General features: G+C 40.8%; 2 protein-coding genes across 6 annotated transcripts in view; one reads left to right on the forward strand and one right to left on the reverse strand.

Annotated features, from left to right (window-relative positions):
• mfsd13a (major facilitator superfamily domain containing 13A) lies at nt 1-10,208 on the reverse strand. Of its 3 annotated transcripts, none has more exons than XM_053853935.1 (10): nt 10,066-10,208; nt 9,168-9,267; nt 6,660-6,912; nt 6,325-6,404; nt 5,584-6,027; nt 5,370-5,490; nt 5,046-5,142; nt 4,638-4,809; nt 3,843-4,036; nt 1-3,192 (listed from the first exon to the last, which is right to left on the reverse strand). In XM_053853935.1, exons 3-10 carry the CDS (start codon nt 6,828-6,830, stop codon nt 2,942-2,944), a joined length of 1,530 nt encoding a protein of 509 aa, XP_053709910.1. In that variant the 5' UTR covers nt 6,831-6,912; nt 9,168-9,267; nt 10,066-10,208; the 3' UTR covers nt 1-2,941. The 3 variants fall into 3 exon arrangements, with proteins under 3 accessions (XP_053709910.1, XP_053709909.1, XP_053709908.1); XM_053853934.1 differs by lacking the exon at nt 10,066-10,208 and adding an exon at nt 9,741-9,957; XM_053853933.1 differs by lacking the exons at nt 9,168-9,267; nt 10,066-10,208 and adding an exon at nt 8,285-8,796.
• The window catches only part of sema4gb (sema domain, immunoglobulin domain (Ig), transmembrane domain (TM) and short cytoplasmic domain, (semaphorin) 4Gb), a 26,778-nt gene continuing 20,200 nt past the window's right edge, over nt 9,038-15,615 (forward strand). For all 3 annotated transcript variants that reach the window (XM_053853923.1, XM_053853920.1, XM_053853924.1), the window contains exons 1-2: nt 9,038-9,110; nt 12,093-12,339. In XM_053853923.1, the coding sequence (XP_053709898.1) occupies nt 12,207-12,339 (133 nt within the window). In that variant the 5' untranslated portion in view covers nt 9,038-9,110; nt 12,093-12,206. The remainder of the gene's footprint in view (nt 9,111-12,092; nt 12,340-15,615) is intronic.

Consider the following 15,615-nt stretch of genomic DNA (forward strand, 5'->3'; position numbering starts at 1 on the left):
TGGGATAAAAGAAGAACATTAAAACTGGTTGGACTACATTCAGCAGGTTTCCAGAAAATAGAAAGCCAACCCTGCCACATCCTTGTCATTGAAAGGTAAAACAAAACAAAGCAAAAATGTGTGACTGTTACGAGAACATGACTCCGATGCCCTTTTGTTCAATATTCAGTTACATCCATTTGTAGCCACATGAAGGACGAGGACCTGCTCCTCTCCTCACTCACAATGCTGTGATGAAGGCAACAATTCTTTGGACCAGGTGCAAAAGAGTTGGTATTCAGAGGTTTCAGCCGGAGACGATTGTAGAAAATGTATTTCAGTGATAAGTCCAACTTGAGTACTGTACAATCTGAAACTGTTGACAAACGGCCTGCATAAACTCACTCCACACAAATAATTGTTTCCCTTGTTGTCTGCATCTTCAACACGTCATGACAACAATCAGTGTGTTGATGGAAAAATCAGCCCAACAACAAAGAAGTAGTTTTGGTTACACAAACAGGTTTGGTGTTTCGAAGTTTTGCCTTTCAAACTGGTGTTGTCTGAGTCACACACAGGAGTTTACGGAGGACATGTGATGATGACCAACTGTATATTCAGTGGATGGCATTGGGATTTATGTTTTTTTCAGAGTCAAAACACAGAAGCGCGTCCTCCTCGCCTCTAAACCATTACACAAGTCATTTGTTTGTCTCACCCGTCAACATGTTGTGGTGTTTAAATTTACCTGACATGATCTATTTTCCGACCATCATTCTTATGACTTCAGTGTTGAACCCCCTACATATGCTGTATGTACAAGTCAAACACTTTACAAGAATTGAGGAAGATGACTGAGGAAGCCAATGGTCTGGAATCAGTTGTTGACATTTGAAGTTCGCCAGAACACCACAGAACTCCAGAAGCCACATATTTGGTGGACAGTTGAAGCCAAACTTATATTATTAAAACAGCAGCTTGGCCCAAAGTGTCCCCATGGACAGAAAAATGAAATTCCATTTCATCAAGACATTTCGCCAAGAAATTCAGAAGATCTGTGCAACAACCGAAACCCACAATGGAATGGATTGGTCTTGTGACAACAACCAACTCAAGGCAAATAAGTCTATCAACAACAGAATAGCTAGAACAGTTGGAGTTGCAACAAAATGATCCAAACCGATCCGAAGAGTGATTTTGTAAAAGGCCACCCGTCGAGTGAAAAACAGTCAAAAGGAGGTCAACCACTGGTGACATTTTAGGGTTCATATATGTCTGCCACAGCTATGAAGACGGATAAGTGCATTACCTCAAAATACTGTACGTCCATATTTGACTTAGGAGACCTATTTGCTTGGTCATCTGCCTCAAAGTGATAAATGAAAGACAATTCAATGAATACATGTTGCAGACTGAACTCTCACTTTCCAGGCGCTTTAACCAAAGACAGCATCAGACAGACCCCCACAGTCATTTGTAGTATCATTCCTCCATTGCACAACAAAAGAGATGAATCCATGAGAAGCATGGAAGAAGAGGACCATGGATGTGGATTGACGTGTGCAGTTCGACCATGATTACACTTTGGAGATTGCTGTTGCCAGATCAGCTTTGCAGGTTGGAACATCTTCTGCCACTTCCGCCACAGACTGTCAATTGGATTCAGAGCCGGCCCAATTGAAGCTCATGGCAGTGACCATATGTGTCTGCCTTATATGAATGTTTTCACGGTTTTTGCCCAACGACAGGCATGTTTTCTTCCAGCAGTCATTTTCATAAATCTCAAGAGAACAGCACCAAACAAAAGTTCCAGTATCATCACTTTGCGAACGCGGATTTTGCCATTCATTACTGAGTATGACTTTGATCCAGTCACCCACAGTCCAATGGTGCTTTTCCTTTGCCCATTGTGACCCTTTTCTATTGAGATGTTCAGGATGGCTTTCGTTTGGCTTTTCTGTATCTGTAACCCCACATCCTTTTGATGATTTGTTGTAGATCAGGCACAGTGGTTGACTGAAGTTTCTGCCCATTCGTTTTCCTGTGCATTTTCTTTTTACAAAGCTTGTTGCTTTCAGGTTTCACACCTTGGTCAACAAGTATGCTTGTGTTTAATAACCTTGTGATGGAGTCTGTCGGTCCACGCATTAGACACAGCTGGGAACAACTTGTCATCTTTGGTAATATCAGTTTTACCCAGTACCCTGAAAAAGCAACTTTGACTACCACAATTATTTCTTCCATACCTATTCCAGAAATGTAAAAATATTTGTTTTATATCTTGTCTATGATCTTTTCCACACAATTAAAAACTCAATGAACAGTCCCTGAGACTGGTCATCATTTTGCCAGGGGTTGTATTTACCCTGTTTGGCATCCAAAACCAAGTTCGAGTTACTTGCCATTTCTTTCTATGTTCAGTTTCACCCCCAGCCAGTGGTGGTGGGAATAGAACAAAATAGAAACGTGTTTGTAAGAATGTGAAATATATATTTTCTTTTTAATAAAATCACTACCACATGGGCAGCTAGTAAAAAGATTGAATGTTTGAAGTACAACAGACAAATGGCAGTTTTGTGCAAGAACATCAACACCACTTTCAAAGCTTGACATCACATGTCGCTCAGCTGTAAACAACAATCAAACAAAGGAAGCGAGAACATCTCAATCTCATTTCAGAAACCCGAAGTAGAGCTGGGCTGAATACACTAAGCTTCAAATAACTTCAAACTACCGTGGAGATCACAGCTTTTCTTGACACCGGCCTTCATTGTGTCTGTTGGTCCTTAAATAGAAATAATTGGACTTGTTTTGTTGAGTACTTTTCAAATACGAATATAAGTTATCATGTTTATAAAAATAAGGCAAGTTTTAAGTTTCAAAATGTAGCACTGAGCAGAGCGGAGCTCTTTGTGTAATGTTCTGAAACCAGGCTATCGGAAAAAGTCTTTGTGCTGCCGGGTCAGATGGCCTTGACATCTATCAACTGCCCGTGCTGAGATCCTTGCCTCTGGTTCTTGATGCCCTGCAGTTTACGACCATGAAGGGTGAAACGAGACCAAACAACCAGCTGGAGCAGGGCACAGGTGATAGGCACGAACACCAACATGTAAAAGCATCCCAGACGTAAAGGCGGCGTCTCTGCGCCAGAGGCAGCGTCAGGCAGTGTCATCACCGAGGCCTTTGCAGGTTCCCTTTCAAACACGTCAAAACCTGGAGATGAGAGAAGTACGTTTTACTGAACGAGTCCACTTCCTGCCCATTTGTGTCCAGTGACGTGGCGAAAAGAGCTATACACCCACCACACGCAATTACCTGCATGTGTCAATGACAACAAATTTATTTATTTTTATTTATATGTGTGTGTGTGCCACCAAAATAATCTTTAAAAACTGCCCAACCCTGCCAACACAGTGAATCAGTTTTACATGTTAATGCTGAGACAGACGATGGTGACATTTATCTTACTGCAAAATTACATGTGCCTTGAAATTATCCTCAAATGCACCTGGCATTTTTCAAAAACATTTCTGGTATCACTCGTCATGAACAAGAAGCAGGGTGTGTGCTGCTGGATTCCATAACTGCCTGATGTCAAAGCTCGCAATCACATGCCTCTTTGAAAGTGGCAGTGCTCAATCACGACCATAAAAATGATATGAACGTTCAGTCTAAGATGTGAGCTATGGCTATGGCACTATATCGCTGATCTGGTTGCAGCTTTTTAACAAATAATTTCACTGGCCTTATATAACTGTATTGGCCAGCAGACTGGATGTTGATGACTGATATGATTTTGAGATAACACTGAGGAGCAGGAAAACAAACATAAGGTCATCTCAGTAACTCAACCAAGCTCATACCCGTGTAAACACACAAGAGCCAGGTGCCGATTAAAGGAGCAAATGTCTGTCCGGGTTTAGTCAACAAAGCAACCATTCCAAAGAGGAGCGCCGAGGTAGCTTGTTGACGCCGATTCACAACGTAGTCTTCGTCCACCAGATCTGATATCACCAGCTTCAGCAGCTTGCATGTTCCCTCAGTGAACACCCGGTTACTGCAAACAGGAGGAGCACGAGTCACATGGAGGAAATATCTGAATAATCAGCTGCAGTGCATATTAAGAATCAAAGAGCAAAAAGTTCAACTGAACCAAAAATATTATTTTGACAAAGGCAAATGGACAGAATCATTTTTCACATAAAAAAAAGTTTAAGAAGGGTGAAGATGACTTTAATGAACAAACTCTTCAACTTCAACCATTGTCATAATTTGTGTATTGTTTTGATCAACTGTAGCATGTGTGTCCCACATAATCTACAACCAGTTAATATTGTCGTTCACATACGACAGAAAATACACAATTATGTGTTTGTGTGCAAGTTATTTAAAAAAAAACATATTCAGAGACCTGTGTAATGAAACATTCTAGTTTTACACTAAAACAAAAGAAACAAGAAGAAAAAGTGCTCTCAGAACTGTTACAAAGCTAACAGCCAAACATTGCGTTCAAGGACAAGTTAGAAATTTCAACAGCTGTGAAAAGAACCAGCATTTCTCTGTGTTTGTGTATTTAAGGTTTGATGATGAACCACAACAAGCTCACAGAGCGTCTTGCTCTTGAGTTTCACACCTAGCGTTGAATTAATGTTTCATACCTAGCGATGAAGATGCACAGCAGGAACACATGGTCAACCCCCGCCAGCAGCATGGCCACACTAAGTCCAAGTTTGAGCATAAATAACCAGCGGATAACTTGGTAAACACCGTGACGCTGGCACAAAGTCAGGAAATATAAGTTGTTCAGATGGGGAGCAATGTAAGAGATGCCTGTGGGGGGGGCAGAAACGAAAAAAAAAAGCATTAAACAACTCAGGACATTGCTTGTTACAGTTCTGCAAAATGCCAAGAAATAGGTAATCACAATAGGAAAATAAAGCTTAGGGGAAATAGAAAGAAAGCAACCCACTCATAGCTAATTCATCAAACATTCAAATTCCATAAATGAATTGTAGACATTGTCAGCACATGAAGAGTCGCCACATGTTTAGAATTAGAAAACTCACCCAATAAAATAGAGCCGGCAGAGGCAGAGATGTTGTCAGACAGCAGGTGCTCCAGAAACAGAGGGAAGAAGTTGTTGTTGAAGTGGCAATGAAATACCTGAGACACAAAGACAAATGCTAACCATCTCAACTAGCAACATGAGTCGTAATAATTTATACATAAACAATAATCTAGAGTAAAAGTGGCTTTGATTGTCCAGACATTCGACAAGCCTTTTACATTTTCACACTTCAACTCGACATTAATACACAGATATTCAGTTATTATATTCATTATGAACAACCACATGTATTGCAGACATTCAAACATTAACAGAGACTTACCTGAATAAGGTTCATTGAGACAAACCACATGAAGTTCTTGTGTTTGGAGAGCTGTTTGAGGTACTGGCCTACAGTGACAGGTTTGTCTGGGTGGGTGTGTGGAGCATGGCCAACGCTGAGTCTTAGGAGATAGGGAAAAAAATAAAATAAAATAAAATAAATCACTCAATATAAATAATGACAGACGGCAGAATAATAATCAAGAAGAACATACTCCTTTAGGGCCTCATTTTCCTTGCTGCGAACTTCTTTCTGAAACCGTGTCTTTAGCAGTCTTGAGACCACAAAGAAACCAATGATGGAAAACAGAGCCAGGCTGACACAGAACAGCCGGAATGAGTATAAATCCTCCTTGTCCCAGAACAAATAGGAAAGGAACACGGAGAAGGATCCAAGAGCACTGAACACTGAGCAGTGGATGTTGAGGCGCGTCCGGTCAGCGGCAAACACGGCTAGGTCAGCCAGCAAGGCGCTGTGGTGAAGGTCCACCATGGTCAGAAAACCATCGTACAGACAGAGGCACAGCAGGAACTGCAGGCCAGGTCGAGCCCATGCCACCCAGAAAGCCAGAAAAGATAGAGCGAACAGAGGGCCACTAATGGAGAGGGCCTTCAGGCGCTTTAGCACCACTTCCGGGGGGGTGACGTGGGAGCCACTTCTAGACAAAAAGAAATATGCGTTATAAACAAAGCAGGTGTTTCCACAAGCAACATTTACACCAAGTATTTGATTTAACTCTAAAATGTAAAAAAATAATAAAATTAAACATTTTCAGTCCATCATGATTGAGAAAGTGTCAACAAAGATTTGCTTTTAATTGGGAAAGTCAATAGTGCTGGATGTGCTACATAACTCCCATACATCTGATTAAATACAAATAACAACTCAACAGGTTGTGACTCAAATACATTAAAGTCTGTATTTGAAAAGTAAAAAAAAATGTGAACAAACATACTGAGGAGAGCTCAATAGGGAGCGGTCACTCAACCAGCCGAAAAGAGGGTCGTTGAAACTGTTCCATAATAGGAACACCGTCTGCAGAAGACATATAACAATAAAATAAGCAAAGTTAAGTGAGAGCAGACAAAGCAACAAAATACATTACTTCTCAGGGAGAATTAAACACGAGAAACTGGATTAAATAAGTTTGATCCAAATTCAGAGGTAAGACACAATGTAGCATTTAATGGTTATCTGTCCTATTGGTGTGTTTCATTCATTTGCTTTACATGAGAACTGGAAGTTCATGTATGACTTCGAAAACACTTCACACAAGTCTTTTTCCCTTACCTCACCAACCCAAAAGGAGATTTTGTCGATCTTGTAGACGGAAACAAATGTTTCCACGTAGTACAAAAGGAAAACATTGTGTAGAATTGACGTGAAAAGAGCCAAGGAGCCGTATAGAAATGCAGTAGAAACAATGACGCCTGGCCAGAAGCCCCAGGCGGTCCTGCCCATTCTTCTCAGTCCTCCTCAGCTCCTCTGCTCTGCCTTGTCTCCAAACTTTAACATGAGCATCTCAGGCCAGTCACATCCCCACCTATAATCACAAAACACAACTGCTGATCATGGACACATTGACTCATTTTTTACATTTATGTTTAGAATTGTGTGGACATATCCTGAATAAGAGAAGCTTTAATTTAAAACGCTGAAACAAAATCCCTCACAGGTGACACAGTTCTGTCAGAGATGTGTAACAAGTTGACGCCCTACTTCTCCACTGGCATCATTTACTGCAATAATTATGGGCAATTCACTGACTATTTGGGACAGTGAGGCCAGTTAGTCTTGTTATACAGGCAAATTTGAGTTTTTTTTTCTTTGACTCACACCACCAGTTATTCAAATTGTTCATACTTCAAAGGTTGAGTCTATATTTGAAGATTCAAAAATTGCAAACAAACTCGGTGAAGAGAACTGAGGAAAGAACTTCACCAGTTTAAGGTGTCTGATGAAACAGTTCCATACGCAGATCATGTTTGAAAAAAGTCAGAAGAAAAACAGAGACTTTTAATATTACATACATGATGATCGTCAGAAGTGAGTTTTGAACAATCAATCAGTTTTCTAGAACATTCCATTGGTCAAACCCGACCTTGAAACCAAAAGAGCCACAGTCGACTGACCATTTTGGTGGAATAACAACACTGTTACTTGCCTATGTGAGTAAAACGAAACTCTTTCCTGCTCAAGAATACCGGATGGATTAAATAAATAAATATGAGGGACATTATATTCCACTAAGGTGTATGTATAACATCAACGCCGCTACCACATAAACCTAGTTAAACTGCAGTTAAGAGGTCAACTGCAGTCAAAATGATTCAAAAATAATGACAACAACAACCATAATACTACTAAAACTAAAGCTATTAACTAGTAGGAAAGTGGATACTCTATGACAATATCATAATAAACGACACACTCGGTTGCATCGAAACGATAACATATACAGTATACAGTATATTGGCAAGCCCCAAGAACTTGGAACTGTTCTTCAGACTTCTACTTTTCAATCTCTCTGGAATGTATGAAGCAATGTTCCTTATGGTATAGGAATATAATTGCGAGCAGAAAGACTGGTGTCAGCAGACGAGACTGAGACTGAAATAAAATATGAAACTATGTCAAGCTAGAGCATGCTAGCCGGCTAGGCGGCCAGCTCGCACGTTGCAAATCAGAAACTGAAACAGCAACGTGGAATTATCACGATAATATAAGTCATAATAATGGAGTACACACCCAAAACCAACTGCAGGAAGTTTTATGGGATTTAAGCAACTGCTTGGCGAGAAGCTAACACTTATCGACAACGTGATGCTAGCATGCTAAGTGCTAAGTAAAAATGGCAAATGCCAATAAAAAAGGTTCGACATCACATTTAAAGGCGAAGAAAAAGAGGAACTTACAGTCAGCAAACGAAAGAAGATAGCTGAACGGGTCGCGTTGAAAAACATGGCAGCGTTTTCTTGGTCCCAGTTCGTATTATGGTCATGGTGCTACCGAGCATGTACAGCTGATACAGACAGTCCACGTCACGACGGCTACAGCTGTTCCAAGGCTCAGGGATGGTTCGGATACAATTAGTGCGCCACCAAGTGACTGCGAGGTTCACCAAACGCCCCTGTCCTTCACGCAATATATTCTTGAATTATAAAGTGGATTGGAACGTTATTTCCATGACATTTGCATAACTTGTTTTCGAAACCAACGATAACAACAACTATTTTTTTACAAGTATTGTTTACACAAGACGTATTAACCAATGAAACATTAATTCATAATTCGTTGATTCGAATATAATTCGTTGTTTCGGATTATATGTATATTTTTATTATTAATTATATTCGAATCAACGCTGAGATATTCAAATTGATGAATGGGGCATGATGACTCCTCGCAGTCATTTCAATGAATGAAATGAAATGATGTGAAATGTACCGTTAGAAAAGTCGACAAACGCCCCAATGAATCCTTTATTCATTAGTTTGAAACACAAAACGTCAACAATCCAAATGATTTTTTTAAATAGATGCAGTAACTCATTTGAGTCACTAGATGTCAGTCCAAGTCAATGGTGCGCAATGCACTGTCTGCACAGAAAGAGAGAGAGAGAGCGAGAGAGAGAGAGGGAGAGAGAGAGAGAGAGAGAGAGGCGCAGCGGCACTCAGAATGATCAGTGTGACTTGGTGTCTCCATCTGGAGTGGATTTTATCCGGATCCCAGGACACGCAGGTGAGTCCACCACACTTATTAGCCAAAGTCGCATCGTCCCTCTTCGTACACACTCACCTCCTGCTCATGTGAGTGTGAGCGTGTCCGTCGGGGAAGGTGACTGAGGTGCAGTGCAGCATCGGACAGGTGAGATGCTAAACCAGAGCTGTGAAGTTTCCTGCGAAGGTGAATTGATAGTTAATGTTTACTACAAATAATCAAATAAACAGGCGCTAATTATTATTGATTTATGCGTATATTTGGTAAGTAAATAAAGTCACACGTGACTGTTAAAGAGAAGGTAGAAAAGAAGGTTTGTTGAAGATGGTTTTTTCAGTGAAACGTGGAAAAAAACACAGATATGTATAAATGACAGTGCTAAACAAATGTGTGCCATGTGTGCATTGTAATGTTAGTGATATATATACACGATATCTGTTGGCTGTTAGCCCGAGTAGCTTCATCATTGAGCTGCATTTTTATTGTTTTACGTGGAATAGAAACATATAGAAGGGTGCCATGGAACAGACCCACAACCAGGAGGTTTATTTATTTGAGCAACTCTACTTTTAGTATGGATTTTTAGTCGTTGTAATAATGCCGAAAATGTCTTGCTCTATTTCCTCATCAGTGACGTCCAAATGTGTTTACCTTTCCCTCCTCAGTCATTCAGTGTTCTGCTGTCAACACCAATGTCTGTTGAACAGCTCACGCTCCACCAATGAAGTTGTGAGGGGACAAAGAGGTTTCCATGTTGTCCTTCATCATGAGGGTGGCCTCTGGCAGAACCATAGCACTGCCCCCCACAAACCCCACCATGTATCAGATCTGATCAACATGCAGTGTATATTACAATCATAAAACATAATAAAAAAAACAACTAAAGGGAAAATGATGCCATCAGGATAATGTGTCAGTGAATTCTGCCAGTGAGGGTGTTGAACTCATTTTTAAAGTCCATTTTTTAGACATTCACCATTGTGCAATGTCACAAGTCGACCTTATTGTTTCACGAACACAGACATCAGACCCCTGTCACCATCCTCATCACACTCTTCGTCTGCTGCCGACGAACCTCTTCTGATTCCTTCCCACTGGTTGACACTCCATGGTCACCTTCTAAAGTATATCTTTCACCCATCACACAGATCTCCCTCTCTGGTGCAGCCATGTTTCACTTACACCTCGTCCACATATGAATTATTCAGTTATCTGACTAAAAGTTCAGATGATGAGACCAAATGAAGCATAATAATGGGACCAAAAGGTCAAAATCAGTGTTTTAATTTAATAACATGTAAAATTCTGTGACCAAAAGTCAGTCTTGCAACATAAAAGACTAGAAGTAAAATTAAAATGAGTGAGAATGACTAAATATTTTTAAAGTTGTGGTGCACCAAATTCTAAAATGGTATATATTGTTTTAAAACTTAAAAAAAGATGCAATAATGTGTGTGAAAAAAAGAATGCATAGCAATTCAAGCAAACAAAGATATCAAAGATACATAATGCCGGGGTTGGAAGGTGAGATTTTGAATGAAAAAGTAGAAAATATTGGCAGAAAGAAATCTTTGAGTGAACACAAGATCATTTTTCAAGACTCAGTGGAAGATAAAAATGTTTTTGACTTGGAATTTGGACAAAATTATGATGGTGTGGATACAAAACACCATTTGCTTTTGTGATTGTTGTTGCACCCACTCATTCTTGCCAATCTCAGAGGAGACGCTGCACACTTGGAAATGTTGCCCCGACACACAGAGATGGACAGGTTTGTCAATGTAGCCTAACTGACAAGCTAACAAAATATTTTGGCATATACATATACATTTTTTAATTCATTGAATAAGTATTACCGGTTGCAGCAGAATAGTACTGAATACTGAGAATACAATTATTTCATGACACACGGCTGTAAACCAGGCCCTCGAGGTGAAACTGTCCGCTCCGTGCAGTTCACGTGCATGTTTCTTTCATGCTGCTCTCACAAATGTGACAGGACAGCAGAAATTCTGAAGTTGCTCTCACTGACATGAGCTTGCCATTTCTACATGTGCTGCCGTTATGTACTGTACAACTGTCATTACATGAGTCACTCTCATGTTCTCTGGGCATTGAGTCGGAGGAACGACCCGCACGCTAAATTAGCACACAAAACCATAACACAATTTATCTGGCTAATTGGTGAGAAAGTCGCCGCAGCGACTCAGAAATGTGTTGCGGCTCTGTCATGGTGCCAGCGCAAATGCAAATGCCCCTTTTAATTCCACAAAAGCTAAAATCAAGGCACTTGCTGGTGTGGTACGCCATCAAATTTCGAACTAGAAAATCATCAGCATCATCCGCAGAGATCCTTTTTGACCGCTTACATGGAGTCTGAGGCCGGCGGCCAGGCCCAGATTGTTTTGATGGCTCGCTGCCTAATCTCTTGATGATCCATCAAGCGGCGACCACGCAGCTAATTCAGAGATTGGTGGCACAATATTGTGCTTCATCACACCCAAACTGTCTTACGCAACAGCGCTACTGTCATTGGCTAATTGGCTGTAATCCGAAAGTGATGGTGCATATCGGCCAGCTGTATTTTCACGCAGGCCTGTCGTTTCGACTGCAGTACATTTATATTGAAATAAAACAGCCAGCGATCTGTGCTTTGTAGGTGCACTAGTTTTTGGTCTAACCTTTTAAATAATTATTACTGTTATTACCAGTGAGCAATTTTTTTTTTTCCATGTGATGTGACAAAATGCATCACCGTCAATGTGTCTTCCTGTAAATTGTTTTCAGAGAAATGTGAGGTTAACTATGGCTATAAGACTTCAACTGGTCTCTATTTAGAAAGATGAGCGGTTCACTTAGTCATTTAATGCATGAAACCTGAGCCTAAAGTCTCATATAGTGCTTGGTAGAGTAGTCAATGATTATTGTGATCGCTTTTTTAAAAAGATTTTGATGCAAATGCTTGGAACATTTCAGTCACTGCTTCTGTCATTCCCCGCACAGACTGGATGTTTTCCCAACTGAAGGACAATCGGACACGATCCATTTCTTGGCTGCAGTTCTTCCCCCAAACGAATGCATTGAGCCTTTGCTTGGACAGGAGTCGGGGTGTTAAATATGGAAGGCCTGATTTCCATCCAGCCCTTGCTGCTGCTCACAATCCTGGCCTGTGGGCTTCAGTTGTGGGCCTTTCCATTCAGCCCGTCCCTGGACTTGGATGTGACTCCTAGAACGACGGTGTTTTCCAAAGGTAAGCAGTTGACACTCACACATGCATGGCCTCATTTGACAGCTCGGAGAGTTTCAGCCTTCCATTGGCACACATTTCAGCTTGGCCCTGAAGACGTCTGAGCAAGTTATTAATCAGCTCTCCCAAGCCCTGTCCTAGATCAGCACCAACACCTCCAATGAGACAATAGATGAGAAGCTGCCAAAGAAAAGGGATCTGATTACTGTCCCAGCTAAAACGATTACAGAGTGTATTTCTTCAAACCTCTGTGTTCCTCCACGACCTGCGTCTCCCCTCTCATGCCTTCATCTCATTTCATATCACTGCGGCAGAAGCTGCGGCTGACAAGAGGAGGCAACTCAGATTCGAGTGCTCTTACCTGCACCTCTCTGAGGACGGGAGTATTATTAGAGGAGGAGTGGAGGGAACAGGGCTGCCAACTAAGCACTGAGCAACTATGTCAAGCGCTATTGTGGTGTGCGATGATTGAAATTGACTTGTGGATTGACACTGAATTGTTGTGGTCTAAAAACCTGGCTCCATATGAGCAAAACTGAGACTGACTAAAAGACATATGAAGATAAGAACATGACAAGATGATTTGAAGAAACAACACGCCCTGGAAAAGGTGACATTAAGACATAGATACTTGAGGACGAGACCTAACAAACCCAAGACACAAGAGACCAAGACAAGTCAAGACTTAAAGAGAAACAGATCAAACTGAGAACTCGAAATGAGATTCAGGTCAAGATGATTAGATGTTTTAGTGTCAGATGTCCCACCAGGGCAAATGATTCATACTGCAGCCCATTTTGCATCGATTGAAGGTTCAGATTAATTTCATGTCCGTGATTCTAATGATCAGTTTCAAGACAGACCTGTGGAGATTAAGAGGAAGAGATTAAGACTTGTGCTGGGGCTTTAAAACTCACATTTTGATGAAGCAATTACAGACAAAAAATAATCAGTTGATCCAAATATCTTCAATTGAAGTGATGAAGGAGACTAGATGAGAGTGTGGTGATGGACGGAAAAGTTTAACAATCTTTACAACAGAAACACAAAACATGATGCTGGATACTGAAGTGTTTGAGCACTTCCAGGTTGATGTTCTAGCTTATGTGTACAGATTCAACTTAAATTAGATAATTCTGTTGAGAAAAAAATGTGTTTCAAAAGCAGGGCAACAAAAGCAGCAAAACAGGGTGTCCAAAACCCCGCCCCTAACCCCAACCCCCTCCCGACACACCATGTCAACAACTGACAACTAACAACTTGCTTTGTAAAAAACAAAGCTGTAAACGTCTATTTGTACCAAAATAACTTGATGAACAACAAATAAACAAGTGTCTGAGTCAAACTGAACAGACATGAACTCAGTAACTGCAGCAGTTCATGCAGGGATCCCCTGGGCAATTGTTTTACTTGGCTGACCCTGATTAATTAAAATAACAATAATAATTAAAACATTTTTATAATGATTATTTACCCCACTACAAGGCATAGTGTGCACAGCCTTGTGTCTACATATATTTTCCATAAATTCATGCAAGATAAGCATGCAGTTGTATCAGCTGTCATGGTTTTCTACACTTTCACAACCATAACATTCATTCATTCAAACAATACACATGTAAAGCCTTGTTGCTTGCTTAAACAAATACAACTACTTGAATTTTGCTCTCGTTCTGAAAGGGCTGTCTGTTCATCCGCTTGCCACTGAGATGCGGGGGGGCCAGGAAGGGAGCGCCAAATATATCTTAAATTGCAAAGCAATGAGTTTGTTTTGTGAACGATTGTTTAAAGTTTGGAACTTATCTGCGGTTTCCTTCTTGCCATCAGCGTCAGACATCCCACCAATAGCCGCGTGCTTCCATGCCGCGAGTGTCGCAACTGGCGAGATGTGGATCACTGCGAGATTACGGCGGGAAACAAATATGGTGACCGCGATGGCTAAAATACGGTTGCGAAAGGTTCGAGAATCTGTGAATTTGGATCATATTCGGCGAAATTACAGGGTGGAAACACAATTTAATGTAAACCAGTGAGATGACACTATGAGTTGGGCTTTATACAGGCACTAATAATAAAGGAAACAGGCCGTCCAGTTTTGAGTCCTGGAGGGCATCGATTTTTTTCATATTTTGGAGTTGCGTCCGCCGAAAGCCCAAGACGCCCTCTAGCTACAAGCCCGTTCACAAGTTAATTGCAATTATGATTATTATTAGTTTTTTAATTGAGTACCACCCCTGGTTTAGACACTAGTAAAAGGCTACTCTGGGGACAAATTGTCACACTTGAAGTATTAAGAAAAAGTATGGTGTTTAAATCAGAATCACAACTAAATGAAAAGTTAGACATCGTGAGAAGAGGTCGACAATGCTACATAGCCTGTGCCATGGCTGCGGACAGCCACGTCCAAAGACATCTCCAGTGATTGTGATGTATTCTCCTTGACGCTGACCACAAGTGAAAAAAACAATCTGTAAGCAGAGTTTGGTTCTGAGGTGGTGAACATGACCAGCTATAGTAAATCATTTAAATCATGTCTTGATTATTGATCTGCTCCGAAGATGGACAGTGAAGTCTCGTCTCTCCTGAACCCTCTGAAGGACAAAAGTGGGCATGAATACAAATACAGGTTTTCACTTCATTGTAAAAGTAAGGGTTCCACTAAAATACAGCTTTCTTGATCTGCTGCGTCTGCCTGTCCATGGCTCAGTCAAGACGTCAAGTGGCTGAACTGTGAAGTGAATAGGAACAAAATGTTCTGAACTGAGTGCAAGTTGACAAAAAATGTAAAAATCTGAACAGTGATGTCTGAATCTACTCTTGCCTGAGGCAGCTTAATCCATGAGCACTCTTATTTCTGTTTTCAATATTTGAGTGAGTGAATGATGCCCTCAAGCCCACGGATGTAAACAAACATCTGAACTCTTCAAAACAGAAATGCTGCGTCTTTCAAAACTTGAATAAAACGAGAACTCAGCCTCATCATTCCGATTGCCAGAGACCTCTGCAGGCACTGAAGCTAATGTAGCATGAACTGGGCGCAGAAAACTGCAAAGAACAAGACTGATCTCCCCCGAAAATGTTTTTTTGTGAAAGCTTTTCACATGCTTCTCCAAAGGAAAAGTGGACCCTCTTTTTCTGAGGCATCTTTACATTTTGTTCAGCAAAAAAAGATAAGTGCTTGAAGACAAAAAAGTAAACGAAAACAACAAATACTAGAAAACAATCGCCTGAGGTGGAACAACACATATCATCCCTATTATCAGTACACGAATGAGCTGT

The sequence above is a fragment of the Synchiropus splendidus genome, chromosome 1 (genome assembly GCF_027744825.2).
Source record: "Synchiropus splendidus isolate RoL2022-P1 chromosome 1, RoL_Sspl_1.0, whole genome shotgun sequence".
Classification (NCBI taxonomy): Eukaryota; Metazoa; Chordata; class Actinopteri; order Syngnathiformes; family Callionymidae; genus Synchiropus; species Synchiropus splendidus.